This window comes from Equus przewalskii, chromosome 22 (genome assembly GCF_037783145.1).
Source record: "Equus przewalskii isolate Varuska chromosome 22, EquPr2, whole genome shotgun sequence".
Classification (NCBI taxonomy): domain Eukaryota; kingdom Metazoa; phylum Chordata; class Mammalia; order Perissodactyla; family Equidae; genus Equus; species Equus przewalskii.
In genome coordinates, this window is record NC_091852.1 from 53,269,108 (window position 1) to 53,295,604 (window position 26,497).

The 26,497-nt window shown below is 59.6% G+C and overlaps 1 protein-coding gene and 1 long non-coding RNA gene across 3 annotated transcripts; one reads left to right on the forward strand and one right to left on the reverse strand.

The window, feature by feature from the left end:
* Positions 1 to 1,789: 1,789 nt before the first annotated feature.
* Positions 1,790 to 19,972, reverse strand: SUSD3 (sushi domain containing 3). Of its 2 annotated transcripts, none has more exons than XM_070590084.1 (5): positions 19,676 to 19,972; positions 6,990 to 7,178; positions 5,166 to 5,313; positions 4,407 to 4,559; positions 1,790 to 3,542 (listed from the first exon to the last, which is right to left on the reverse strand). In XM_070590084.1, the coding sequence occupies exons 1-5, from the start codon at positions 19,758 to 19,760 to the stop codon at positions 3,347 to 3,349; spliced, it is 771 nt and encodes a 256-aa protein (XP_070446185.1). In that variant the 5' UTR covers positions 19,761 to 19,972; the 3' UTR covers positions 1,790 to 3,346. The 2 variants fall into 2 exon arrangements, with proteins under 2 accessions (XP_070446185.1, XP_070446184.1); XM_070590083.1 differs by having other exon boundaries at positions 2,829 to 3,542; positions 19,340 to 19,775.
* On the forward strand, positions 19,001 to 25,414 carry LOC103542801 (uncharacterized). Its single transcript, XR_542775.2, has 3 exons — positions 19,001 to 19,192; positions 20,653 to 20,736; positions 25,109 to 25,414. It is a non-coding gene; the product is annotated as an uncharacterized lncRNA (long non-coding RNA).
* Positions 25,415 to 26,497: the final 1,083 nt, after the last annotated feature.

Here is a 26,497-nt window from a genome sequence, read left to right on the forward strand (position 1 = left end):
CACCCTCCTGGCCTGTGAGGTCGGTCTGGTTGACATGTCATGCACACAAGTGAGGAGCGTCCCCACCAGGCCAGACCACTGCATCCCTGGTACAGGACACTCAGCGCCCCTCCCCTTCCTGGAGACTGAGGATTGCTCTGGACACACAGTGTGAGCAACGAATAGATGAGGCTGTTGGAGACCCTGCGACTTGGGGGGTTCTTATAGACTGAATGTGTCCCCCAAAATCCATGTATTGAAGCCCTACCCGCTGTGTGGCCTTTGGAGATGGGTGTCTAAGGGAGTAAGGAGGTGAAATGAGGCGTGAGGGTGGGCCCTGATCCCACGGCATTAGTGTCCTCATAAGGAGACAGCACACTCAGGCTTGCCACCCTCTCTGCACGCACACTGAGAAAAGGCCCGCGAGGCACAGTGAGGTGGTAGCCACCTGCAAGCCAGGGCGAGAGCCGGCACCACAAACCAAATCGGCCAGCACCTGGATCTCAGACTCCCAGCCTCAAGAACTGTGGGATATAAGTCTCTGCTGTTTGGGCTGCCCAGCCTGAGCTGACGGAGACAGGGGTCGTGTGTTTCCGCAGCATAACCCGGCCTTGCTGGATGCTGTGAGGACAACAGCAGGGGTGAACCTGAGTGGGAGGGAGCCGTGTGGCCGGCAAGGGAACAGCAGGTGCTAGGACCCCTGGTGGGAGTGAGCTTGGGGTTTTGAGAAACAGCAAGAAAAGCTTTACTCTCTCTTCCCAGTACGAGTTGGAACTGATTTTAGAGGGGATCCAGGCCCAGGTCCCCTCCCTCCCCCTCTAGGGCTGGGTGAAGCCCCTCTGCTCTGAAATGCCTGTGGGAGGTCACAGCTCTCTCCTCCCTGCTTGGCCGGGATGGCTCCCATTCCAGCTGAGCTCCCCGGACCGCAGCACAGATAGACCGGGGTGCAGCAGGATACACTGCCGAGGCCTCCCGCCCCCAGCTCTCCTGGGAGACGGCTCTGCTATCCAGGCTGCACCCTCTCCAGCTGGGCACCACGTCCTTTCCCTCCTGCCCCTCTGCCCTGCAGCCCCCTCATGGCCGTCTGGACACCCACCTCTGTAACTCTCAGCTGCAGGGAGCTGGAGTGGGTGGGGCTGCCCACCCTTCACCACCTCCCCCCAACCCTCCTGTCCTCTGCTCCAATAGCCCAGGGTCAGGCACCAGGGATAAAACCCACCTCCCTTTGCAAGCCTTCGTGACAAGCCTGTCATCACCTCATCTGGACAAGGGCTAGGAGTTGAGAGTGCCTGGGGGGACTAGAGCGTAGCCAAGAACTGCGAGCCTTTTCCTGTCAGCACCAACCGCTGCAGAGCTGCTGAGGCCCTGGAAGGAGCCAGCGGAGCCTGACAGCATCAGTATGCATTGATGTCACCCTCCGCAGGATCAGGGCGGCAGACCCCACCAGCCCCCACAGCTGAGCCCACAGGACCCTCAGAGGCACCTGGCAAGGGGCACCACTTGCCACTCCTGAAAAAGCTGGGGGGAGCCTGAGTCCGCTGTGACCCAGCATGTGAACTCCCTGCTGCTCTGGCTGGGGCTGGGTCTGAGCTTGCCCACCCCGGTCCCACTGCATCCCCCAAGGAGCACGAGGTGAAAACCTCCGTGGGCCAAAGCAAGCACCACACACACCCTCGGGCCTCACGACCCCACTCCAGAACCCACGCTGTCGAACAGCATCCCAGAACAGAAAAAGGTAACAGCCGAAAACATGGAACCACCCACGCGTCCCTCAGTGGGGGCTTCCCATGCAAATCACGGGACAGACGACTGCTCTGCATACCCTGTATCAGGACGTGTTTGTAAGTGAGGGGAAAACATGACAGAGGTGGCTTCAGGGGGCAGCACAGGCTCCTTCAGGACGGCTCGCTCTTCTTCACCAGGCTCCCCTCCTCGCAGCCCCAATGTGGCTGCGGGGCGTCCAGGCAGGAAGCAGGGAAAGTCAGAGGGCAGACCTCAGCGATGATCCTCAGTGGCCAGACAGGTCGCACCCCAAAATCGCACCCCAAATCGCAGGGAGCTGGAGGGAGGACTGACGTGGGCTCCGCTGGTGAGGGAGACACAGAGGGTGCGGCCTGGAGCCTGCCCTCAGCCATGCGGACGAGGTGGATGTGGCTCCAGAACAGCCCCGAGACCGTTTTAGACGCAGCACACAAGCTGCGCGCCGGCAGGTGCAGACGTCTAGAGCGTACCCGCGGGGCGTCCACACGGGCGCCGGCGGTGGGGGGGAGGCTGAGAACACACGGGCGCTGGCGGGGGTCGCGGGCACAGGGACATGGGGACACAGGGGCGCCGGCGGTGGGGCACCGCGGGGACACAGGGACATGGGGACACAGGGGCGCCCGCGGGGGATGGGGTCGCGGGCACACGGCGTCCCGCCCGGGCTCCCGCCAGCGCTCCCTCGCGGAGCGGAGCTGGGGAAAGAGACTGGCCGCTTTCCATCTTCCTGCGTCCACCAGGGGCCGGGTCGGGGCTGTGGCGGCCGTGGAGGGGCCTCCATGCCTGGCGCCCCCGGGAGCCGCGCCCGGCTGCCTGCCCTCGTCGAGCGGGACCCGGCGGCGGGGCCGCAGTGCGTCGTCCACGTGGGGCTCCGGCTGCCGGGCGCGAGGCGGCCCCGTCCACGCGGTCCCCGCGGCAGCAGCGTGCGAGCGGCGCCGGGGTGACCCAGGGCCAGCCGGCAGCTGCGCGGGCGCCACGCGGGGCCCAGGAGACCCGCCCAGCCGGCTGGGCACGGAGGTCACACGGGACTCCAGTTCACGCCGCTCCCTACGCTTGAGGTTTGCTTTCTCAGGGATTAAAAATCGAGATGGTGATTTTTACCTTTGTATTTTTCAGGATTAGAAAAATTACTGCGTATGTCACACCCCTTACCACAACTTCCAGAGAGAGGGTGCGGCACCCCGCTGGGTCCCTGCGCACAGGCAGCAGCCCCGGGAGGGCGGGCCGGGGAGGGGGCGAGGCGGCAGCTGCGACCGCTGCGGAGGAGTTGGCGGCCTTCCCCCTCGCTATGCAAAACTAGATGCGCTTAAAACGTCCCCAGCATCTGGAAAGGAGCCTGGGCAGAGGGAGGGCAGCGGTTCTGTGACCCTCACCGGCTTCAAGCCTGCCTATAAAAACTGCTACAGCTGGGCTCCCTCGGGACAGGGCACCCCAGCCGGGGTCCCAGCTCGGCACCCGGTGGGATCCCTAAACCCGGAAGCTGCTTTCACTGACCCATCTGGAGCTGGAGACATGTCGAGATGCAGGCGGCAGGCTGGTGGGGCTGGTGGGGCTGGTGGGGCTGGTGTGGCCCTCCATTGTGCAGGGCGAGCTCCAGCCTCGGCTTCAGTCACCCTGGGATGTAGGTGGCGGGCTGTCTGGGCATCCTCGAGGTGGGCCTGGAGGCAGGCAGCCTCTGCCCTGGGTACACCGTGTGCACCATCACCTGGGTGTAGGGTGAGTCAGCGGGGCCACTGGGAGCCCAGGGGTCCTTGTCCACGCCACAGGCCACGCCGGCCAGCTCTCTGGTGCCCTCACCGATGTCTCTGCAGAGAGAGGAGGTGTGAGCTGGGGGAAGAACAAGGACCCTGTTTAACCCCAACTCCATCCCGTGCTGAGCACCCAGGCCCCAGCCTTCACTGGGCCTGGGCAGATAGCTGACCCGAGGCTGGGGAGCCCGCTTCTCCCGCTGGAGCTGCCCTGAGCCTGAAGAGGCCCTTTCCCCACACGAGGAGGTGGTCCAAGGAGCAGCATGCCTGCCTTGCAAGGGCGGGAAGGGCCTCCCGGAGCTATGCTGGGGAAGGGCTTCTTCAGAGGGTAGGCAAACCAAGGGCCAGGCTGCCCGGCCGGCCAGGATGCCCAGGCAGAGAAGGGACAAGGCCAGGCACGTCCTTGGCATACTTCTGCTCTGGCTGGGCGGTCCTCTGCAGTCTGGGGCCAGACCACCCCCTTCTACCCCCTTCAGTTCCCTGTGGCCCCCGAACCCTCCAAACACACACCAACCCATTCTCCAGGCTGTTCAGACGCTGGTCCCACCCCATCCACCTAGTCTCTGCTCCCAAAGGCCAGAGGGAGGGGGAAGGAGAGGTGCAGACCCACGCCCTGGAGCCCTGGCCAGTCCTGGCGAAGGGAGTACTCCTGTGCTGAAGCTTCGCCTTCTCTGCAGGTTTGAATTCTCAAGACAGGGCATGGGTGGGGTCAGCGCCAGGCGCTGGGGTGTGGGGTCTGGACCAGGGCCAGAAGGACAACCAGCCCCCATCTTAGGGATGGTGGCTGAGGTCCCAGTGAGCCTGGACAGCACGTGGGGCGGTGGCACCCCCGGGTCCTGGTTCTCAGGCCCGGTGTCCTGACCGAGCCAGGGTGGCCCTCGCCCCCGCCCCCCTCCCCCCTGCCTCCAGGCCCATGCCCACGTGGTGAAGCTGTGGTTGTCGTGCGCCTGGCCGTGCCGGCTCCCCAGCTCCCCGCCACCACCGCCGTTGTTTCTCAGGCCCTTGAGACCGAGGTAGGCGGGCTGCATGGTCTCCAAGTCCCCCTCTCTCAGCTGGAGCCACAGCTGGGCCGCCCTGGGGAGAGACGGGTAAGACGGTCAGGGGCCTGTCTCCAGGACATGGCCGCGGCCCCTGCAAGGCCGGCTGCCCGTAATTTAGGGCCATACAGTCCCTGTCACAACTACGCCGCTCTGCCGCCGTGGGGCGGGGCGATCAGTCAGTGCCAGGACAGTCTGCTTACAGAGACGGACGGGGAAGGTCTGGCGATGGACGTGCCAATGGTGGCACAGCACCGTGAGGGTAACTGATGCCCCCGGAATGTACACAAAGGTGGTCAAAAGGTAACTTTTGTGTTATAAATATTTTGCCACAATTAAAAGTTACAAAGAAAGGATACATTTCAGTGAAAAAGAAGTGGAACATGGGCCAGACCCGGCCTGAGGGCTGCAGTCGACCCGCTGGCCGGCTCGCATGCCCCACTGCAGGGCGCAGGCTGCACAGTGGACAGGCGGCAGGATGGCACAAGCCACGTCCCCACGTCCCGGCTCAGTGAAGGCCACGTGCCCATGTGCCCTCCAGGCCACAGTTCCCCATGAGCAGCAAGATGCCAAGTCCCCGGAAGCCCCACTCCATGCGTCCCCAATGCCCTCGGGAGGCCCAGAGCGGCCCAGGCTGCTGCACCTGTCTGAGCGCCGCTGCTCACTCCTCTTCACGCACTTCAGGAGGCAGCAAGTGAGGAAGGCCATGGACATGAGCAGGATGATGGCACTGCTGACGATGGAGGCAATCACAGCCACCCGGAAGCCGAAGGTCTCGGAGGGAGGCACGGCTGTGAGGGAGACATGACCAGCTCCTGGGAGCAGCTCGCCCAGACCTGCTGGGCCCAGCGGTGGACAGGCCCAGCCCACCCTCAGCGAGCCCCATCCCGTAGGGGAGGCAGGGAGGCACTGGTGGCTAAGGTGAAGGTCTGTGCAAACTGTTGTAGGGGTGGAGCTGTCAGGGAAGACTTCCCCCAAAGGAGGGGTGTCTGAGCAGGGTTTTGGAGGGTGTGTAGGAGTTCATGGTGGCACAATGGGAGAAGCTCTGACACGGAGTTCAGTGATGGCCCCCCTGGTTCCCACCCACTTTGGCCTGGGGCTCTGAGACCAGATGACAGAAGATGGCCTATGGTCTGTTGTCACAATGCTCTAAGCTGGCAAAACCCTTCAGGGGCCTACATGTCTTCTCAGGTCACTTTCCAGGAAGGCACGAAGGCAAGTACAATGCCCATGTTTGGGGTTAAAGGGCCTTCACCACATATCAACCATGTGACATCAGCCATGCACCAAGAAGTGGTTCTATCAGCTTCTAAAGGACATTCTGGAAAAACAAGGCCTGGGATCCTGATTTGAGCAACGCTGCATACTCTCCCCCGTGCCGGATGGCTCACATCCCCCGGTGCCCCGTCCCCTGCCCTGGCTGGACACCAGCCATTCAGAATGAAGACTACATCTCCCAGCCTCCCTTAAAGCTGCCTGTGGTCATATGACTACTATGTTCTGTCCAGTGGTGGACAAGGGGAAGGGGAGTGGGACAACGTCTGAAAGGCTTCCTTGCCCTGACCCTCACCCAGAATTACTGCCTAGGACACAGTTGCTGCCATCCTGGATCACGCAGTTGAGGTCATGCCCAACAGAGCCACAACACAGAAGGGGCCTGGGTTCCCACAATGGGACCAGCCATCCGAGCCATGTGAGCCTAGGACTGCCCACCTGAGGGCCAAGGGCAAGAGAAAGCTCCATCTCGGCCAAACTCTGTTATCTTGGGTTTTATGTCTCTCGGAATGGAATCCTGATGGACACCATCTTTCTCAGAGACTCACCCAACACGTGAGTGTTTTAAAGCCTCTGAGAAGTCCTGTAGCCTATTAACCCAGCCTTTTCCAAACTGTTTTGACTACAGAGCCATTTGTAGTGCACAACACAGATTAACACAATACACATGGCCTCAACTTGGAAAACACTATGCTGGGTATTATCCTTTAACACCCCATACAACAGACATGAGAAAACCATCTCTTCCCCTGACTGAGGCCCCAGGGTGGGCACATCCTGGCCCTTAGTGTCCCCAGTTCTAGAATTCTTGGCACGTGGAATATCCTATTAATTTGCCATATGCACGCAAGAAAGAATGAATGAACACATGTGTACCTTCCCACCCCGCAGGTGACAAAGTGCTAGCTCAGAGAGCACAAGTCACCTCTCAGAGGTGACAGGCCCTGTCAGTGGCAGAGCTGGGGTTCTGGCCACCTGCTAGGATGTAAGTCCACACTGCAGACATGGAGCCCTGAGGGCCACCAGCCACTGTCCGGCCATCAGCCCCGGAATCAGGACCCTACACAGCTGCCCAGCTAGGACTGGCCACGCGCCACGCCTCCACCTTGGACACCCACGCTGTCCATGCGACAGAATCGGCAGCCCCAGGGCAGCTGCTGAGCTGGGGGCGGCTCAGGGGAACGGGTCTCACCCTTGCACACAGGGGTCCCTGAAGACCACTCAGCAATGCTCCCCTTCCAGGTACAGGTGAGGAGGCCGGACCCCACCATCTGGTGGCCTGAGGGGCAGTGGAACACGATGACAGTCCCCACAGAAGCGCCATCACCACGAAGGAGCTGGAGCGTGCCCCGCGGGGGCGGCTGCACTTGTGCGCACGTGCCTAGGGAGGGAGAGAGGAGAGACGGCTGAGGATCCCACCTGGAGGGCAGTGGCTGGGCTGCAGCCCCCAGCTGGGGTGGGCGCCAGTGCCCCAACCGCCACATGTTGCTCTGGAGAAGGTCACAAGGCCACCCAGACCACCGGGGAGTGGCGTGCTGTCCGCATGGCCGGTGTCCTGGGGACAAACATGGAGCTCATCCCTACATTAAGTGAACTCCGGATGCTCTGAAGACCATGGTACTGAAAAAGAAACATGCATCACAAGACAACCAAAGCAAATACACAGCCACCATGCCAGCACAGCCCCAAAGGCAGGACCAAGAAAAACGAGGGGGACAGACAGGCGTGATTCGTGAAAGGTCAAAGCAACACTTGTTGTTACTCCTTGATAACTGAGAAGCATCAACTCAGATGAAAAATGAAGAACAGACATTTGGAAGACAGAGGACAAAGGTCCTGCACCCTGAATTTAGAGAGACCTTACACAGCAGGAAAAGTCGAACATCCAAATAAAACAATCACAAAAAGAGACACACAAGCAATTCACAAAAGAGATGCAAGTGGCCAACAGACGTGAACGGACGCTTGCCCCACAGGATTGAAGAAATGCTAAATCCAGCCAGTGCGAGTCTTCCCCTCGTCAACAGGGCAACGAATAAAAGAAAAAGACAATGAGCGGAGTCAGCAAGGGCAACAGCCACTCCTCCAAATCTTTCTGGACCAAGTTGGTAAAATATCTTGAGAGCCTTATGCTGTGTGTGCATCTGCGAGTCTAGCCAGAGGAGGTGATGCCGAATCTGCTGCCAGGATTTCTACGGCCTCAGAGCCGTACAGACGGTGAGAAGCGGGAACCACCTATGAGCCCAGCTGTGGGGCAGGTGCATTAATGAAGGTGCATCTGACCATGAGTGCCAGCAAGAGTGTCCTACAGGTTACAACATGTCCCTGTGTAAGGACACAGAGAGACGCTCCAGATGAGGTGGCAATCAAGCGTTTTTGTAAGATATTAACAACAGCAACCGGCACTTCTATGAACTGACTGTGCACTGGACACTGTTCCACATGCTTCACCCACACTAACTCATCTGTCCATACGGCACCTTCCGAGGAAGAACCCCATTCTCCCCACTTGAGAGGCAAGCAAACTGAGGCACAGAGTGAGGGAGCCATTTCCCAAGATCACACAGCTCCTATGTTGCAGAGCCAAGATTCGGAACCAGGAAAGGTGGCTCCTACCTTCTCAACACACACATGCAGGCATGCATGCATGCACATGCAGACATCACGTACTCTTTGTCTGGATTCCCTTGCTTAGCATGATGCAGGAGAGAGGCGCTGGGCTGCCTGCAGTGTGGAAATGAATAAAAGAAACCTTAATGAAGCTGTCCTAAGGTAGGCCTACAGGGAGGACTCTTACCCATCACACACGGTCAATTACACCAACCAGGAAGAGACCTAGGCTTGCATCTCCGACAGGAAGTACAACTACTTTACTACAAAAGGAAGACTTCTTTCCCCACCCAGCAACAGCCCAGCCAATCAGAAACGCACAGCTCAGCCAATGAGAAACGCCGCAGCCCAGCCAATATGAGAAACGCTGCAGCCCAGCCAATGAGAAACACACAGCTCAGCCAATGAGAAACACACAGCTCAGCCAATGAGAAATCCCACAGCCCAGCCAATGAGAAATCCCACAGCCCAGCCAATGAGAAATCCCACAGCCCAGCCAATGAGAAACACACAGCTCAGCCAATGAGAAATCCCACAGCCCAGCCAATGAGAAACGCACAGCTCAGCCAATGAGAAATCCCACAGCCCAGCCAATGAGAAACACACAGCTCAGCCAATGAGAAACACACAGCTCAGCCAATGAGAAACGCACAGCTCAGCCAATGAGAAATCCCACAGCCCAGCCAATGAGAAACGCTGCAGCCCAGCCAATGAGAAACGCACAGCTCAGCCAATGAGAAACGCACAGCTCAGCCAATGAGAAATCCCACAGCCCAGCCAATGAGAAACGCTGCAGCCCAGCCAATGAGAAACGCTGCAGCCCAGCCAATGAGAAACGCTGCAGCCCAGCCAATGAGAAACGCACAGCTCAGCCAATGAGAAATCCCACAGCCCAGCCAATGAGAAACGCTGCAGCCCAGCCAATGAGAAACACACAGCTCAGCCAATGAGAAATCCCACAGCCCAGCCAATGAGAAACGCACAGCTCAGCCAATGAGAAATCCCACAGCCCAGCCAATGAGAAGCCTTTGCCTCCCTGAACTGTCACTTCCCCAGTGGACTTTCCTTTAGAGCAGCCCCTCCCCCTCCCCCTTTTTCTCCATAAATGCAGCTCCCTCCTCTGTCCTCTGGACTTGCCTGTGGTCGACCATAGCCTGCACATCCTGAATTGCAGTTCTTTTAGCTATTCCTGAATAAACTCACTTTGAGATAAACAACAGGCAACTGTGCTTTTTAAGTTGACAGTGGGCGGCCATCCCTGTTTAGGTGGAGTAGAGCCCCAGTTTGCTTCCCAGTTTGGCCTTGTTTGCTTCCCTGTTCCCTGCTGATGGGCGTGAGTGTTCCAGAGTGTGAAACAAAGCTGCCGTGGATGTTCCCGAGCATGCCTCCTGGTGCCGAGTGAAGAGGCACTTCCTTCTGCTTTCTGGAATTTTCTGACTTTGAGCACTGACTGTACTACAAGCACGTAAAGGCAGAGTGGTGGGTCTCAGAGAACAGGGAAACTGGTAGTCCGGCCTGTGCCCATGGCAACACTGACCCAGAGGCAGCCTCACGCTGAAGGGGCCCCTCCGCACCTTCGTAGGGGCTTCGGCGCCCATGCTCCTCCCAACGCACAGACAGGCCAAGGCGGGAGCAACGAGCCAGGGTACAGGGACAGAGGCCGGCTCCACCCAGGCTGAGGACCCTGTTACTCCATGCAGACACGAGACAACCCTTCACCTGTCCTCCTCGCAAGGCCTCCTGCCAGGACCATGCCAGGCATGGATGTCCTACTGCCCACCCCGCCTGCCACGACCCAGCCCAGTCCTGTACTCCCAGGCTGTTCATCACATCCTCCCTGTCCTCACCCTGATGCAGGCATCAGCCCCTCCATCCTTCATTGCTATAGCCCCAAAACTTGGAACCTACTTGGACTCTTTTTCTCAATCCACAACCAATTCATCAGCAAACCCTGTAGACCCTGCTTTCAAAATATACACCCAGGACATCTGTAGAGGCTGGAGAGTCCCCAAAACTCACGTCCACCTGGAAGCAGCCGTGCAGGGGCTCCATGTGGAAGGCACAGCACCCCACTTTGCGAAGGCTGTGGGGACAGAGCATGCCCAGGAGTGCCCAGGGCAGTGGCAGTCACTGGGGAGGGCCGCGCACATGGTCACACACCCATGACAGGGCTTCACACGTCTGCGCACAACCAGCCCCATCCTGAGGGGAAACTGAGGCCCAGGGAGGTCAAGGCACCTCTTGCCTGGCCATGCTGGCCCTGACCCACTTAGGGCGAGGGTGGTAATGGGGCAGCGGGAGAGCCAGGCTTCAGCCGTGGCCCTGCTTTCTGCCGCTGGGGAAGCTGAGGCTGCCCGAGCCCCAACTGTGGGCAGGGACGGTGAGGGACCGTATTTGGCTGCGCTTGGCAAAGCCGCATTTATTTCACCCCAGCTCTGCCCCACCAAGAACCTGGGGGCCCCATCACACTGAAACACTGGGGGGAGTGTGAGCCTGGGGGGCTCTTGTGGTTTGTGCACTTGCGGGGGCTGACGTCGGAACCAGCACAAATGACACTGGGTGCTTAACGGGTGCTTCACCGTGCTACAGCCCTACGAGAAACGCTGCCCACCACCACCTCACCACCAGGGAAATGGAGGCACAGCAAGGCCAGATGACACGCCAAGGGTCACCCAGCAGGAAGGTGGTCCAGCTGCAACTGGGCTGGTCCATGGCTGCCACAGAACCACATGTCCCAGCCTGCCCCAGAGCTGGGCGGGTTTGGGCCTCTGTCTGCAGATGTCCGTCATCAGCATCACTACTAACAGCAGCAGTGCGGGTCTGATGGAATCTTCCGGTCAGGAAGCACCCCCATTCCTGACCTCAAGCAGCACCCACAACCATCCACAGAGAACAGTCGGGAAGAAATCATTATCATCCCCATTTTAACACGAAGAAACCAAGCTCAGAGAGGTGGCTGACCTGCCCAACGCCACAGATGGAGGGGCAGCGGGGGTGGACACAGGGCTGACTCCTAACTTAACAGCAGAACCAGGTGTGGGTGTTTGCAATACGCATGTAACAGAGGGTGTCTATCCTATATAAACTGCAGTCACATGTTAATAAAACATAACAAAAATCACAACAGAAAAGAATGGTAAATTAGAAAAGAAAAAGATGACCCCCAAACCAGGGGCAGGGCAATTGGTTAAGAAAGTTAGGGGGCCAGGCTGGTGGTGCAGTGGTTAAGTTTGCACGTTCCTCTTCAGCGGCCTGGGGTTCACTGGTTCGGATCCTGGGTGTGGACATGGCACCACTTGACAACCCATGCTGTGGTAGGCGTCCCACATATAAAGTAGAGGAAGATGGGCACGGATGTTAGCTCAGGGCCAGTCTTCCTCAGCAAAAAGAGGAGGATTGGCAGCAGATGTTAGCTGAGGGCTAATCTTCCTCAAAAAAAAAAGAAAGTTAACTAAATGGCATCCACATCAGAAAGGAAGAGGCAAAACCTCTCTATTAGATGACATGATCTTGTGTCCAGAAAGTCCTCACGAATCTGCTAAAGATGTATGGGAACTAACAAACAAGGCCAGCAAGGCTGCAGGATGCAAGACCCTCACACCCACTGTATTTCAGGACGTGGCAATGCGCACACTGAAATGGAATCAAGAAAGCGACTCCTTTTACAAGAGCATTGGGAAGAACAAATTACTTAGGAATAAACTTAACAAAAATGTACAAAACTTAAATTCTGAAGACTACAAAACACAGACAGAAATTAAAGACCTAAATAAATGGAAAAACACCACATGCTCCTGGGTCAGAAGACTTAACAGTGTTCACATAGCAATACCTCGATTCTGCTCACATTCAGCAGGATCCCGTCAACTTCCAGCCCCAATCTCTGCAGAAATTGAAAGCTGATCCTCAAATTCATAAGGAAATGCAAAAGACCTGGAGTGGCCCAAACAAAAACAATCTTGAAAAAGGAGAACAAAGCTGGAGGAGTCACACTTCCCCATTTCGAAACCTCCCACACAAAGCTAGGTGACCGGCAGAGCAGGGCTGGGGGCAGAGCTGAGCGCCCAGAAATAAGCTCATGTTTGAGTCAGCTGGTTTCGACAAGGCTGCCAGGACCATTCGACGGGACGAGAACAGTATTTCAACGATTGATCTTGGGACAATAACATCCACACGCAAAAGAATGAAGGTGGACCTCTCCTCACACCACATACAGAGATTAACTCAAGGACCTAAATATAAGAGCTAAAACTGTGACACTCTTAGAAGAAAGCATAGGGATAAATCCTCGTGACCTTGGATTATGCAAGGGTTTCCTAGATATGACGACAAAAGACAAATAAGAAAAGAAAAAAACAGACAAACTGGATTTTATTAAAACTAAAACCATTTGTGCTTCAAAGCGCCTTACCGAGAACATGAAAAGACAACCCACAGAGGGGAGAAAGTATCTGCAAATCATGTCTGATGAGGGACTTGTATCCAGAACGTTTAAGTTATTACATGGAATTATAAACAGACAAAGCAATTTATAAAGGGGCAAAGGATCTGAACAGACATTTCTCTAAAGAGAGGCCAGTGGCCGCCAATACACCCCGAGAAGATGCTCAGCATCGTCAGCCTGCAGGGAAGGGAGGTCCCCTCAGCAGGTGGCCCTACTCCCCATCCCACACCTGCTGTACCCGCGAAGGGCAGAGGGTGACAGGTGTGCCAGGGTGGCAGAAATGAGCCCTCACGCCCTGCCGGGGGGCTGTGAACGGGGCAGCAGCTGGGGCAGCTCCTCCAACAGTGACACGAAGAATTACCACACAATGCAGCGACACCCTCCTCGCTAAATACCCCGGAGAAGGGGACACGCGTCCGCACAAAACCTCACACCACCAGCATTCAAAGCAGCACTGTTCTTAACAGCGAAAAAGGAGAGACAACCCAACGTCCTCAGCTGACGATGGGTACCTAAAATGGGGTCCATGCACACGGGGGAACGTCACTGGGCAATAAAAGGAGTGAAGCACTGACACACGCACAATGTGGTGAACCCTGAGGACGTGATGCTCCGGGCGTGGGGCCAGGCACAGACCACAGTGTGTGACCCCATTTATGTGAAAGGTCCAGAACAGGCAACTCCACAGAGACAAAGTGGAGCAGAGGCAGCCAGGGGCTGGGGGGAGGTGGGTGGGGAGTGGCCACCAAGGGGTGTGGGGTGTCTTCTCGGGCTGATGAAAATGTTCTAAACTTCACTGTGCTGAAGGTTTCACATATCTGTGAATGTATGAAAAGCCACTGAGTTGTACACGTTAAGTGCACAATTTAAACAGGGGAATCGTGAGGTGGGTGAATTACATCTCAAAGCTGTTAGAAAAATTCAGGAGAAGCATTTATGTCAATCAGAGAAATGCAAATTTGAAGCCAAAGACATTATTTCTGGCCCCTTAGCTTGGTCAAGATTAAAAAGACTAGCCCACCAGGTTGGTGGGGTGCAGAGGAGGGGTACATAACCCCCAGGGTGGAGGGCAGGGCAGGGTGGGCTGGAGAGGCTATCTGCCGTGCAGCAGGGGGCTGAGATGCAAGCCTAGAGAGGCAGGGCCAGGAGGGCGCAGCGCCCACCCTGTGCTCCACATCTGGACATTTTCCCCCTACCCACGCTGGCCTTGGGTCACCCGGCACTCAGTGGTACAGCAGGAGGCCAACTCTGAGGCCAGAGTCTGGGCCCTTAATTAACCATCATGCTGTCTCCACAGGCACCAAAGCCAACTGAATGGATAGATGGATGGATGATGAATGAATGAATGGATACATGAATGAACAAATGGATGAATGAATGAATGAATGAATGGATGAATGGATGAATGGATGGATAGATGGATGGATGGATGGATGGATGAATGACCTAATGGATGAGAGCTGTGGTCAGCACTCCCCAGGAAGAACCTCTTTTCTTTTCCAGGACTGTGGACCTGGACACGTGCTGTCCTTCCAGCCAGGGAGGTGGACATGGGGTTTTAGAACCCGGTAGAGACACAAGAAGAAAGCCACAGACCGGCCACGTGGCCCCTTCGCCTGGGTCGCCAGGCAGCCCGCACTTCCCAGTCCCCAGTTTAGAGATGCGACTTCTCCATTCTCCCGTGGCTAAGCACCTCTTTCTCCCCTCCCCTCCCCTCAGGGGAGGCCCCAGAGGCAGCGGGGTCTGCAGGGGGAGAGCTCTGGGGGCTCACGGCCGTGTGCCCAGCACCCACAGCAGCACCTGGCGAATGAAAGGAGGAAGGGACAGACGTATATTCCTCCTGCAGACACAGCTGGAGCATCATGAGAAGTGAGAAGCCACGAGGTATGGAGAGAGGGGGCAGGAGCTGAGATGAAGCGGCCCAAGGCAGTTAGGGTAGCACCTAGTGGAGGTGTGGTTACAAGTTCTTTCCACGCTGTGGTATGTCTGACGAAACTAAAAATGTGGGGAGAAAGCCCCAAGCATCACTCTGGACGTAGCTGACCCCCTGGGTGTGCCCAGCCCGCCGGTCCCAGATGGTGGCCGCCCCACTCCCGTCCTGGCCCAGCCCAGACCCGGCAGACCTCTGCTGAGCCTGCACTGCCCGCACTGACAGCCCAGCGCGACTGTCCTTCTACCGGAGTTGCAGGCGTGAGCACAGGCTTCAGGAATTGAGGCCACAGGGCAGCTCTGAGGCTACAGAGGCCTGGGTGTGAGCCACACACACCAGCAGGGTGACCAGCCATGGCTGTGGGCATGGCTCTGGGCCTGTGAACCCATCAACGCTGCAGCGGGCGGGACGGGGCTGACTGAGATGAGCACAGCCCCAGGCTCTCAAGGACACACCAACTGTCACCTCAGAAAGAGCGCGGCCGGGACTGGGGCGTGGGGGGATGGGGGACTGGCTGTCACCAGCCACATCCGGGCTGCCGGGGCCACTGCAGGGTGCCTTCCCGAGATGGTACTGCAGGTGGGGTCACCACCAGGGCGGTCAGAGCTGACCCAGCCCCAGACACCCAGAGCCTGTCCTGCCTCCTAGAGCCTCCTGGGCGGGAGGGGAGGGGCCTGGGCACCCGAGAGCTGGGACAGGCCCGAGAAAGCAGGGCGCGGGCCTAGCTGCACGTGGGAGGGGCCCCAGGCCTAGAGCTGGGGGTCTTTAGGGGATCCTGGTGCCCTTGCCCACGGGAGGCAGGGAGCCCTGCTCCCAGCGTGGGGCTGTGTGAACGGGTCTCCTTGAAAATGGGAACCGAAAGGTCCAAGGTCTGAGGCAGAGGTGAGGAGGGTGGGGGCGGGTGAGCCCTTGCCTGCCAGTGAGAGCATTCCCTCCAGAACCTTCCCTGCCCGCTGGGGGAGCAGGTGCTCAGCTGCGGAGGCGGAGGCGGGGGAGAGAAGCCAAGTGGCCGGCTCTGTGGGGAATGCGCCCTCGACACCGGGTCGGACCGGCTCCACCACCGCCAGCAGGACCCCGGACCGGTCCTCACCTTGCTCAGCTTCAATTTCCCCACCTGCCCCTCAGGGTCATGGGAGGAGTGAGCCCACCTGAGGGGCCTCAGAGCACTGCCCGGAGCTCAGGAGCACCCCTACAAGGAGACTTAACGCCTTGACCCGATCCCCCAGTCCACGGGGTCCAGGAACCTTCACCTGCCCCCACCCCCGGCTGCATCCCCCACCTGGGCCGGGAAAGCCAGTAAATGCTTCTCTGGGCTGAGCCCTCTTTCTAGAGGGGAAAACTGAGGCCCACAGCACTGCCTAAGGCCCCGGGATACACTGGCAGCTGGCAGCACCCTGCAACCTTTCCACAGGACAGATGACATGCAGCCAGGAGGGGGCGAGGAGGCGGCATGGCGCGGGGGCGCAGTCACATCTACCTGGGCCCCTCCCAGGGACATTCCGAGGAACCACCAAGGCCTGGCAGAGGAGCCAGCTGGCTCCAGCAAGCACATTCCCTAACCAGCACAAAGCCAGCCTCCGCTCAAGCCTGCAGCGCACCCTCCCCAACCTGGAGACCCCCAGACCCCTCCCTGCCCCCCCCAAATTTGCTGCCTAAGATGCAAATCCCACCTCTTCCCCCTCCTGCTGAAACCCCCCTGGACGCGCCCCAGGCCTGGCCCTGCAGGGATGCCCTGGCTGCATTTCCCCAGCTCTTCCTCAGCTGGACCCACGCAAGCCTCAACCTTGGGTGCGTTTCTCCTCGCCACCCTTTACGACCCACTCTTTTTTATTATATGCAGATAAATCTCAAATGAAGGAAAACAACAACGAAAAAAGAGAATGGATTTGATGCAAGCCAAACACAAACCCTACGGGGCCCACAGGACAGTGGTGGGCAGACCTGCCCGTGAGGGCTGCCGCGGCCGACACCTCCACCCTCCCAAACCCCCCACACACATACTGGTGGGGCACGGCCTGACCTGGGCGCCCATCCTCCCGGCCCGCGCTGCCCACAGACTGCCCAGCCAGCACCAGCGGGGCGAGAACAAGCTGGCTTGTTAATCTTTTATCTGGAAACTCGGATCACAGGCCGGGCCTCCTTCCTCCTTCCTGGAGCCCACACAGCCCCCAACCCTGAGCTCAGCCCCTGGGCACGAGGTAAATAAGTCACCTTGTACACTGGCTGCGGCCGTGGATGAGGGGTACACCCGGGAGACGAAGGCGGGCGCTGGGCCAGCCCACCTCAGGCCTGGGTCCCTGCACAACCAGAGTCACTTCCTCACTCTGAGTCTCAGTTTCCCCAAATGGAAAGGGGAACCCTCAGGAGGAATTTCTCGGAGTTCAAAGGGTGACATGCACACACAGGTGCTGTCTGGAGAGTGGGGACAGCCACAGGCAGGAGGCCCACAGACCTGGCTGTGTGTCCTAGGGAAGACCCTCGCCCTCTCTGAGCCCATCTCCTCTCCCCACGGAGAGTGGGCACGAGTCTATGGCCATACCACCCTGAACGCGCCCGATCTCGTCTGATGTCAGAAGCTAAGCAGGGTCGGGCCTGGTTAGTACTTGGATGGGAGAGTGGGCACGAGGTAAGAGCCACTGCAGGCCTGGAGCCTGGCCACCGTCCAGACCTGCGTCTCCCAGGACTCTCCTGATGGCAGGTCAGCTCACAGTACAGAATTCACATTCTCCTCCACAAGAACAGGCTCATGCCAGCCCGGGAAGGTGTGCCTCCAAACCCCTCCGGGGAGAACACGGAGGCTCCCGGGAGCCTCTCCCATCCAGCAGCCCTGCCCACACTGCAGGAGCCAGAGCCGCGCTTAAGGGCACACAGGCGCTGTGCGGATTCCCACCCACCCCCTCTGGGCCTCTGTCTCTGTGAAGCGGCCCAGGCCAGCCGTGGGGCAGGGCTGCAGAGGGAAGCCAAGAGGATGCCCACGGAGCACAGTCCTCCCCCTGCCCCTTTCCGGGCCCCTCCTTGAAGGTCCTGGGGGGCACCTCCGGCCACTGGAACCCTGTGTTCCTCCTCCACAGGGCAGTGTTCCTGGACAAACTCCAGGATCAGGGAGTGTGCTGCAGCTGCCCTGGGAGCAGGGAGAGGCTGTGGGGGTAGGAGGGCGGCCTCCATGGCGTGCTGGGCGCCCCCTCCCAATCAGCCATTCAACAAACACTTGCACCCCTGCCCTGAGCAGCCTCCCCAATCTGTCCCTCACAAGCGCGCACAGGGGAGGAAGGAGGAACTCGCACCCCAGGATGCTGTGTCCGTCAGGTTGACTTTCATTCCTGCTCTAGGAAGAGCACAGTAAGGAGCCCAACTTACAGATTTGGGGAAAACACTCCTCCTGTTGCTCTGTTTCAGACAATGCCAAACCATCTCCAAAAGACCCCACACCCACCTTCACTGCACAGCCCCAGAGGGAGAGAGGGGCCCGCCTCACAGCCCGAGAGACAGGGCCAGGGCAGAGGAGGACGGAGTCTGGACAGCGTCACCCCAGAGCAGAGCAACCTCGGCTGGGGTGGGTCACTGGGCCCTCTCTGGCTCCTCCGCCTGGCCAGTCCACAAGCCTGGGAGCAGGTGTACAGTGCCCACCACTCAGCACATGGGGAAACTGAGCCATAGGGGCAGAGAGATGCACCCAGGTCAGAAGGGGGTTCCAACCCCAAATCCTGGGGAAGGGCTCGAGTCTAGGAGGAGGCTGAGCTGCAGGGTCAGAAGCAGGGCTGGGCCGGCTGGGCAGGCCCGAGGGCAGGGACTGGACTCTGACACCCTCTCCCCCGGGAGAGTCCTCTGCGAACAGCCTTTTGCATGGCACACACACTAGGGCCTCCGCGTCCCTGAGTCCCTCCAAGTCCCCAGGCAGAGTGCACAGCCACATACTGCTCCCCTCACACTCACTCACACTCACACACACACACACGGACAAAGTACCAAATTTGGGACAGGGCCGCAGTCTGTCTGGGGGAGTCAAAGAAAATGAACGCATCCCACAAGGCCAGGCGCAGGTCTCAGCACCTCTGCTCTGCCCAGCGACATACCCCCCGGGCCTCAGTTTCCCCACCTGGAAGGGAGCAGCCCTGCTGTGCCCCCAGGGTGGCAGGTGTCTGTTTTAAGGGTAAGTGGCTGCACCTGGGATGTGACCCGGGTCAGCCCGCCCCCTCCAGGCCCCGCTTCCACCTGCGCAGAGCCCGAGCCGGCCTGGCCTGCGCCAGACCCTCAGGCGTCAGTGTCCACCACCGTGAGCCTCGGGGACATGGAGGCCCAGGGTCCAGGTGTGGCTGTTCGTAAGGAGGTTAGATTTTAGGCGCATTCATGGAGCAAACCGGCATTCGGACCGCGGCTTAAGGCGCGTCTCCCCCACCAGCCAGGACCAAAGGTGAGCCCTCCTCCAATGATCTCGAACCAAAGGCTTCAAGTAAAACAACAGCCAGCCCCGCTCCCTCCGGAGACCCCGGAGCCTCCCCAGGTGGGCTGCCGGCACCTCGGGCGGTGGCCCCCTCCCTCCCAGGCTCAGTTTCCCCACCTGCGCGTGGGCTGGGGCGCCAGCAGAGACTGAGCGCTCCCGCGGGGTGAGGCCGGTTCCGATTTCCCCACGTCCGCCCACGCCCGCCAGGAAAGGGCGGCACCTGCTCGCCGCCGCCTGGTTTCGGGCCGCTCGCCGCCGGGCTTCGGCTCCGCCGAGGGGGCCCGCTGGACCGGCGGAGGGGCGGGGAGGCTCGTCCCCCTGAATCTCCGGTTGTGCGCGCCCCCGGGCCGCCCCCACCGTGGCTGTGCGCCGCCACCAATCCTAGTGCGCCCCCCGCCCCAGTGCGCCCAGCCTCGGCTTCCCCGTCCGTGAAACGGGCGCAGAGCCCCTCACCCGTGCGGTTCCCCGGGACGGCCGTGGCGTCCCCCGCGCGCCCCCCGGGCCTCGTCCTGAGGCGGAGAGTCGCCGCGGGGTGCATCCTGCGCGCTCGGCCGCGCTCGGCTGGGACTGCGGGGGGACACGCCCAGGGTCACGCCCCGGGCCACGCCCCCAAGGTCACGCCCCCAGGGTCACTCCCCGCGGGCCTGGGGGCGGGGCCGGCCCCGCGGGAGTCCGAATCCCCCAGGGGGTGAGGCACCCGGGCAGGAAGTCTCGCTCCAGGGCCTTGCGCTGGCAGTGCCCTCTGACCCCGCCCTCCAACCCCCGGTTCCCCCAGGCCAGGTGTCCTCAGTGAGCAGCACGTGTGGACCCACCGGTGCCTCTGTGGGCCGGGCCCTCTGAGTGCTGTGCTGTTGATGTCACAAATCCTCACTGGGCCCCCCCCCCCCCCCCCCCCCCCCCCCCCGGGGTCCAGCACACACACCCGGGGACCCGCCCTCTCCAGGCTCCTCCCCTGCCGCCCAGCTCCCTCTTCCGTGGCCCCTGACTGCCCCTTCCCCTCCCTTGGACCCTGCCCAGCCCAGGCAAGGGATAGGGGGCTCTCAGACCACAGCCGCCAGAGCTGGGGTGGCTTTTGAGCAGGTGACCCGCCCAGCAGAGCTGGAGAAAGCCATCCTGGCAGAGAGAACAGCAGGTGCAAAGGCCCTGAGGTCGGAATACTTTGGAAGCTTGAGTGATAGCCAGAAGTCCAGTGTGGCCAGCCCAGGAAGTCTGGGAAGGTGGTCCAGGTGGACAGGGTGGCTCTGGAGGGCCTGGAAGGTGGCAGTGAAGAGGTGGGTGTTCTCCTGGGGCCACAGAGCATAGTTCCAGCAGGGCAGCCCCTCCCACCTCTGCTTTCTAAGCCCTGTAGAAGCTGAGGTTGGTATGATATGCAAGGGGCCCTTTCCTGGGCCAGGGTTGGTGTCACCCATAATATCTGGTTCCCACTCCAGGCTTGTGGACCACATGTGATGACTTTCTTCAACTCCCTGATGTACAACCAGGCATGTGTGTCCATCTGCCACATCGGAAGCCAGGTGAGTGCCCACTGTGACCCTGCCTTCCCCAGACCACACTCGGGGACCAGGACCCCACAATTCCCTGCCAGATGCCCTGAGCCCACTTCCAGGGCCTCGCGTGGCCTTCCCGCTCAGTCTGGCCCCCAGTGCACACTGCTGTGCAGACGACAGCTGCCTGCCGGCGTGTGGTCAGGGCTGCGAGGGGAGGTCTGGGGCCACCCTGGAGTTGCAGGATGGAGCTGGTGGGAGCTGCCTATAGGCTGCCCACATCACCGCACTCTGGCCCCGGCCGCCAGGAGCCCAGAAATGCTGAGTTCGAGCCCGGCCATTTAGGGTGGTGTCAACCTACCAAAACAGAAACCGGTTGGAGAGGCAGAGCGTTGACTGGGGGTCGAAGGGTTGCAGCTGGGGGAGCACAGATTCAGGCAGAAACCCAAGGAGTGTCCCGATCACAGGAGGGGCTCAGGGTTTGTACGGGAAAAAGGGAGACAGAGGAGGTGAGTTGTGTTGAGGAAAGTTCACTGGGGCTGGATGAGGTCAGGCTGGGTTTGTGCTTCACGGATGGGCCTGCGGGCCGGTCATCAGGCACAAGGCTAGACCTGTGCTTCATCGATCGGCTAGTGACCCGGTCACAGATGTTCTTGTCCTTACTGACTCTTGTAATGTTGGCGGTTTGGTCCAGTTTGGAAGATACAGAACACAGACGTGCGAGGCAGTTCCTCTGAAATAGCTGCTCCGGCCCTATTTTAATGTGGCTCCACCCATGTCGTCTTTCACAGTGGGCATGCTCTGGGGCTACCGTGACACCGCGCCACACACTGGGTGCCCTGGGATGCAGAAACATGTGGTTCCAGGGTTCTGGGGCCAGAAGTCTGAGACCAAGGTGCTGGCGGGCCGCGCTCCCTCCAACAGCGCTTATCCCGGCCCCTGTCCAGCTGCCCACGGTTCCCAGGCATGTGGTGGCATCACTCCAGTCTTCTTATTGGTTTTTTTTTTTGAGGAAGATTAGCCCTGCGCTAACTGCTGCCAATCCTCCTCTTTTTGCTGAGGAAGACTGGCCCTGAGCTAACATTCGTGCCCATCTTCCTCTATTTTGTATGTGGGACGCCTACCACAGCATGGCTTTTGCCAAGCAGTGCCATGTCTGCAACCGGGATCCGAACCGGTGAACCCCAGGCTGCCGAGAAACAGAACGTGCACACTTAACCTCTGCGCCACCAGGCCTTCACAGGGCCATATCCTCCCTTTGTGCATCCAAGTGTCCCCTTGTTATAGGGACACCTGTCCTAATGGATTAGGGCCACAATGACCTCACATAACTTGACTGCCTCTGTAAAGGCCCTGTCTCCACACAAGGTCAAGTTCTGAGGGGTGGGGGTTCGGACTTCAGCATAGGAATGTGGGGGGACACAGGCCAGCCCGTAACAGAGGGGATGGGGGCGGCCTCTTTTCCCGGCAGCCTGTGCCTGCTTACACGCAGCGAAGGCCTCCATCTGTGCCATTAGTGGGCGGGGGTGGCCCAAGACCTCTGCCATGCACTACAGGAAACCACTGTCACACCTCAGAACAGCCACTCCACCCAAGCCACCTTCAGAAGCAGTGGGAGGCCCCGGGGCGGGCTCTGCGGGAGGAACCACAGTGACAGGAACTGCGAGCCCGGCTGTCTCCGCCTCCTGTCCACCTTTTCTGGGGCCTCTTGCAATGGCACGCGAGTGCCAACAAACCAACCCTGTGCAGGGAGGGAAACTGAGGCAGGCAGGGGAAGGCGCCCAGTCTACCTCAGAGGACAGACCTCATGGGCCACCCTGCCACCTCGCCCCCCATCCACAGCAGGGCCCGCGGCTCTAACAGGCCTCCCAGGGGCCCGGGCCTCATGTTCTCACCTGAGGGGTGGAGGAGGGCCTGCTGCCCTCCTGCCCCAACTCTCTCCCCACCGCCCCCCGAGGCGGGGAGACCCTGATGCCACCTAGGATGGGGCCCCGCCAGCATTGGACTAGTCCTGCATCCACCCTCTCCCCCCGCCCCCTCCCCCCAGCTCTCCACGTCATGGCCCAGACCGGAAACAGGGCTGGGTTATGCCAGGCCAGTGTCTCCTTGCCCTGAGGCCTTGACCTCCTCCTCCAGGGAGTCCTCTCTCATGCCCTGAACCGACAGAGCCACCCCGTGTGCGTGGCCCCAAGGCCTGTGCCACGTCTGTGAAGCAGAGAGTGCACATGGCTTCCCCAGTGGAGGCGACGCGTGGGCAGCGGGCAGGGAGGCAAGGAGAACCCAGCACAGACGCCTGAGGAACTGACCACAGCCTTGGCCTCTCTGCATTTGGGGGCTCAGCCCCCACCCCACTACTGCTCCGGTCTCCGTTTGCAACTGGGAGCACACAGTACCCCCACAGGAACGTTTGTTGAGTGAATGAATGGCAGGAAGGAACTGGGGAGATGGGGGTGGGGTCTGAGAGCGGCATCAGTGTCCCCGTCTGCAGAAGGGCTGACGGAGGCCGAGACCTCGCGGAGAGTGAGTCTGCGGGGGGGTCTCCTCTCCCCACAGGGCTTAGCTGAGGCGTCACCGTCCCGGGGAGCCCCCTCCACCCTGATGCCCTGATGCAGTGTCCCTGGGCCCCAGTGGCCTCGGGACCAGGCACAAGCCTGGTGGGGGGAGGGGTGGTTGTTGCTGTGTTTCCCTCAAATTGGGGAATAACTGTAGAAATGTAAACTGCTTTTTGTTTTTCTTTAAATATTCTTCATTTTTGCTTCCACTCAATAGAAAATGAGATTTTCATCCTAAGAACCTCTCATAATTTAGGACCAAGTTCAGAAAGTTCTATCGCAAATTAAGAGTCAGAGAAGGAAAGGGACCTCCAGGACTTTATCTCTTTTTTTCTTTTTCACCTTTTAAAATTATAAGCAAGTAAAAAAAAAAACTAACCTGAGCTTGTGGTTCCAAGGAGCTGGATATCTGGGGAGAAAAGAATTTTCCCAAACCCGTTGTCTGCCAGGCCCTGTGGTGCCCTCTGCGTGAGCTGACCCCTCCTGCACTGAGCCCGCCTGGCTCTGACCACTGGGCTGGCTGCACAAGCGACGCTGGGCCTTGAGGAGGGGGATGGGGAGGTGGCTCAGGGACGTGCACACCTGGGAGGAGGGGAGGGAGCCTCGCTTCCCTGGAGGGCAGCCAGGCCTGGGGAGCTGGCCCTGGGCGCAGGAGGGGGAGAGCCTAGCCACCCGCCCCTGGGGCTCCTCCTTGGCCTCTGCGCCCAGGCTGTGGGTCAGTGGTCCCTGCCTCGTGACCCTTCTCTGTATGGCCTGAATTTTCTGCAATGAGCACACGTCTGGCCTCTGATCAGACAACAGGAGACTAATAAAGATTTGGAGAGTGGGGTGTGTGTAAATGATTGCACACATTCAAGACCCCTTCTGAATTCTGTGAAAAAAGTGGGCTGACCCCTCATTTATAGACGGGGAAACTGAGGCTCAGGGAAGGGAACTGTCCTGTCCAAGGCCACTGGCCTGCTGGATTGTGCCTCATGGCTGTGGCCTGAGGGCCACTCCGGTTAATGGGATTCACGGAAGCAGGGCACAGGCGGGTCAAGGGCAGTCCAGAGGCTTAGTGCTTAGGAGCCAGTTAAGCTTCTTTGAGGCCCGGCACCTGCCCAGAGAGTGCGGTGGAGTCCGAGAGTTCCCGTCACCTGAGAAGTGTGCGAGCTGGCCCCCTGGCCCTGCCCCCTGCCCCCCCACCCAGCACAGACCCAGCCCATTCACCAGCCCCGCAGGCTCAGGATGTCTTAGTGCCTCTTCCCTTGCTGGCCTGCCGGGGTAAGCCCCTCCCCTCTCTGGCTCTCACCCCCTGGAGCCATGCCTTCTGAGGCTCCATCTGCTCAGGGTCACCTCAGAGGCCCAGGCCTGGGGGGAGGAATTCCTGGGGCCTCCTGGGGGTGGCCTCTCACGAGGCCTGGAAGGCTGGCCGAGGCCGTCCAGATGGACAGATCAGAGAGACCTGGCCTGGGGCGGCTGCTTGAAGGGCTCCCGTTTCTCAGATGGGGAGACTGAGGCCTGGAGGAAGGGTCTGTCCTTAGCAGCACAGCTCATCCCAGACCTGCTCTGCAAGGCCCGGGCTCTGGGGCCCGGCTCTGTGCCTCTCAGCTCTCCCACCTGAATGGGGTGACAAATAAAAATGGCAAGCAGTAGGCCATATTGGAGAATATGAGGAAGCCATTTGGTGTAAACCTAATTCACCCTGACCTTGTCTTTCCAAAAGGGCCTGACCGAGGCTGTTGAGCATGCATTGTATATCTGCTTTAGAGATTCCCTATGGCAAGAGCAAAGGCCCTTGAGATAAAGGTGCAACTTCCCTCCCCCTCCCAACGTTGGCATTCCCTTAAGGATTAAACATCTTTCCTTAGGCTAGGAACTGATTGCTGTGCTCACCTGTGACCGCCCAGCTCAAGACAATAGACTTGCCTCCTGCTGCGCCCACTGAGAGAGCAGACCCACTACCTGCTGTGTCCATCAAGTGCTGTGCCGACAGGGCAATCTCGTGACTATTCTGGGAGGGACATTTCAATCATATGTGAAACGTCCTGTTTGGGGGTATATAACCACTCTGTACACCTCACTTCTTCGGTGCCCTTTCTTCCTTCGGGAAGAAAGGCCCCGGGCCATGGTCCTCAGATTTCAGCTCAGAATAAACTCACCCAAATTTTCATTTATAGATTGGTTATGGATTATTTTCGTCGACAGTGGGCACACGACACTCCTACCAGGGCTGCAGGAAGGACGGCATGTCCAGCGCGTGAGGCCCACGGTGGGGGCTGGAGGAGGGGTTTCGTGCCGCAGCTGGAGGCTGGAGTCTGCAGGACAGCAGAGCACGGATCGGGTCTGCCCTGGGCCCCTCGCTCCCTGTGCTGACAGCTGCGCCCCTGCAGTAATTATCCTGAGTGCTCAGTTGTCCCCATTTACAGCGAGAAACTGAGACTCAGGCCCGTGAGTCACAGGTTTGCTAAGTGGCTCCCTTTGTCGTCTGCTAGGGACAGAAGCCCAGCGTAAACCGGGGGTACGGCTGCTGGCAGCTCAGAGTTCTCAGGAAGGCCTTGTGGCCGAGGGTCCCAGGGCAGGGGCGTGGTCCTCCTGTCGTCCAGCACCCCTCCCAGGGACCCGCTGGACCACATGCTCATCCCTGGGCCAGTCGCCATGGCCAGCAGAGGCACCAACGGGCCAGGGCTCCCACATGTCCCCCCCGACAGCAGGTGTGCTTCCAACAGCGACAGTCGGGTCTCCTGCCTGTGACTCCGTCTGGGCCGGCTCGGGCCTGGGCTCTGCTCCGGGCGAGGCCTCGCCTAGAGCACTCATTGCAGGGCGTCGATGCCCATCCCCAGGCTTGCCAGAGCCTTTATGCCGCATGTCGCTGGCATCCCGAAGACAGGAAGCGGAGGCTGCCCGCTTCTCGAGGCCGTGGCCCGGATGTCCCTTCTGCTGTGTTCTCCCCATCCCACGGCATGGAGCTCAGGTTCAAGGGGCACAGACAGACCTCGCCTTTCAGTGAGAGAAGCCTCAGCAAACTGGAGGGCGACGTGGGGGCCAGGCACTGGACCAGGTCGTCCCGACCTCTTCTTGGGTGTCTGCAGGCCACACTCCCCCGGATTTTGGGAGGACAGAGGAGAGGTGTTATGGGGCTCTGGGCTCAGGGCCTGTCCCCGCGAATGGCCCTCCCCCCACCGGGAAGTGGGTGCCTTGGCAATGACCCTGACACTGTTCTTCCTGGAAGAGGTTGGGCTGCTCGGCTGTCAGCAGTT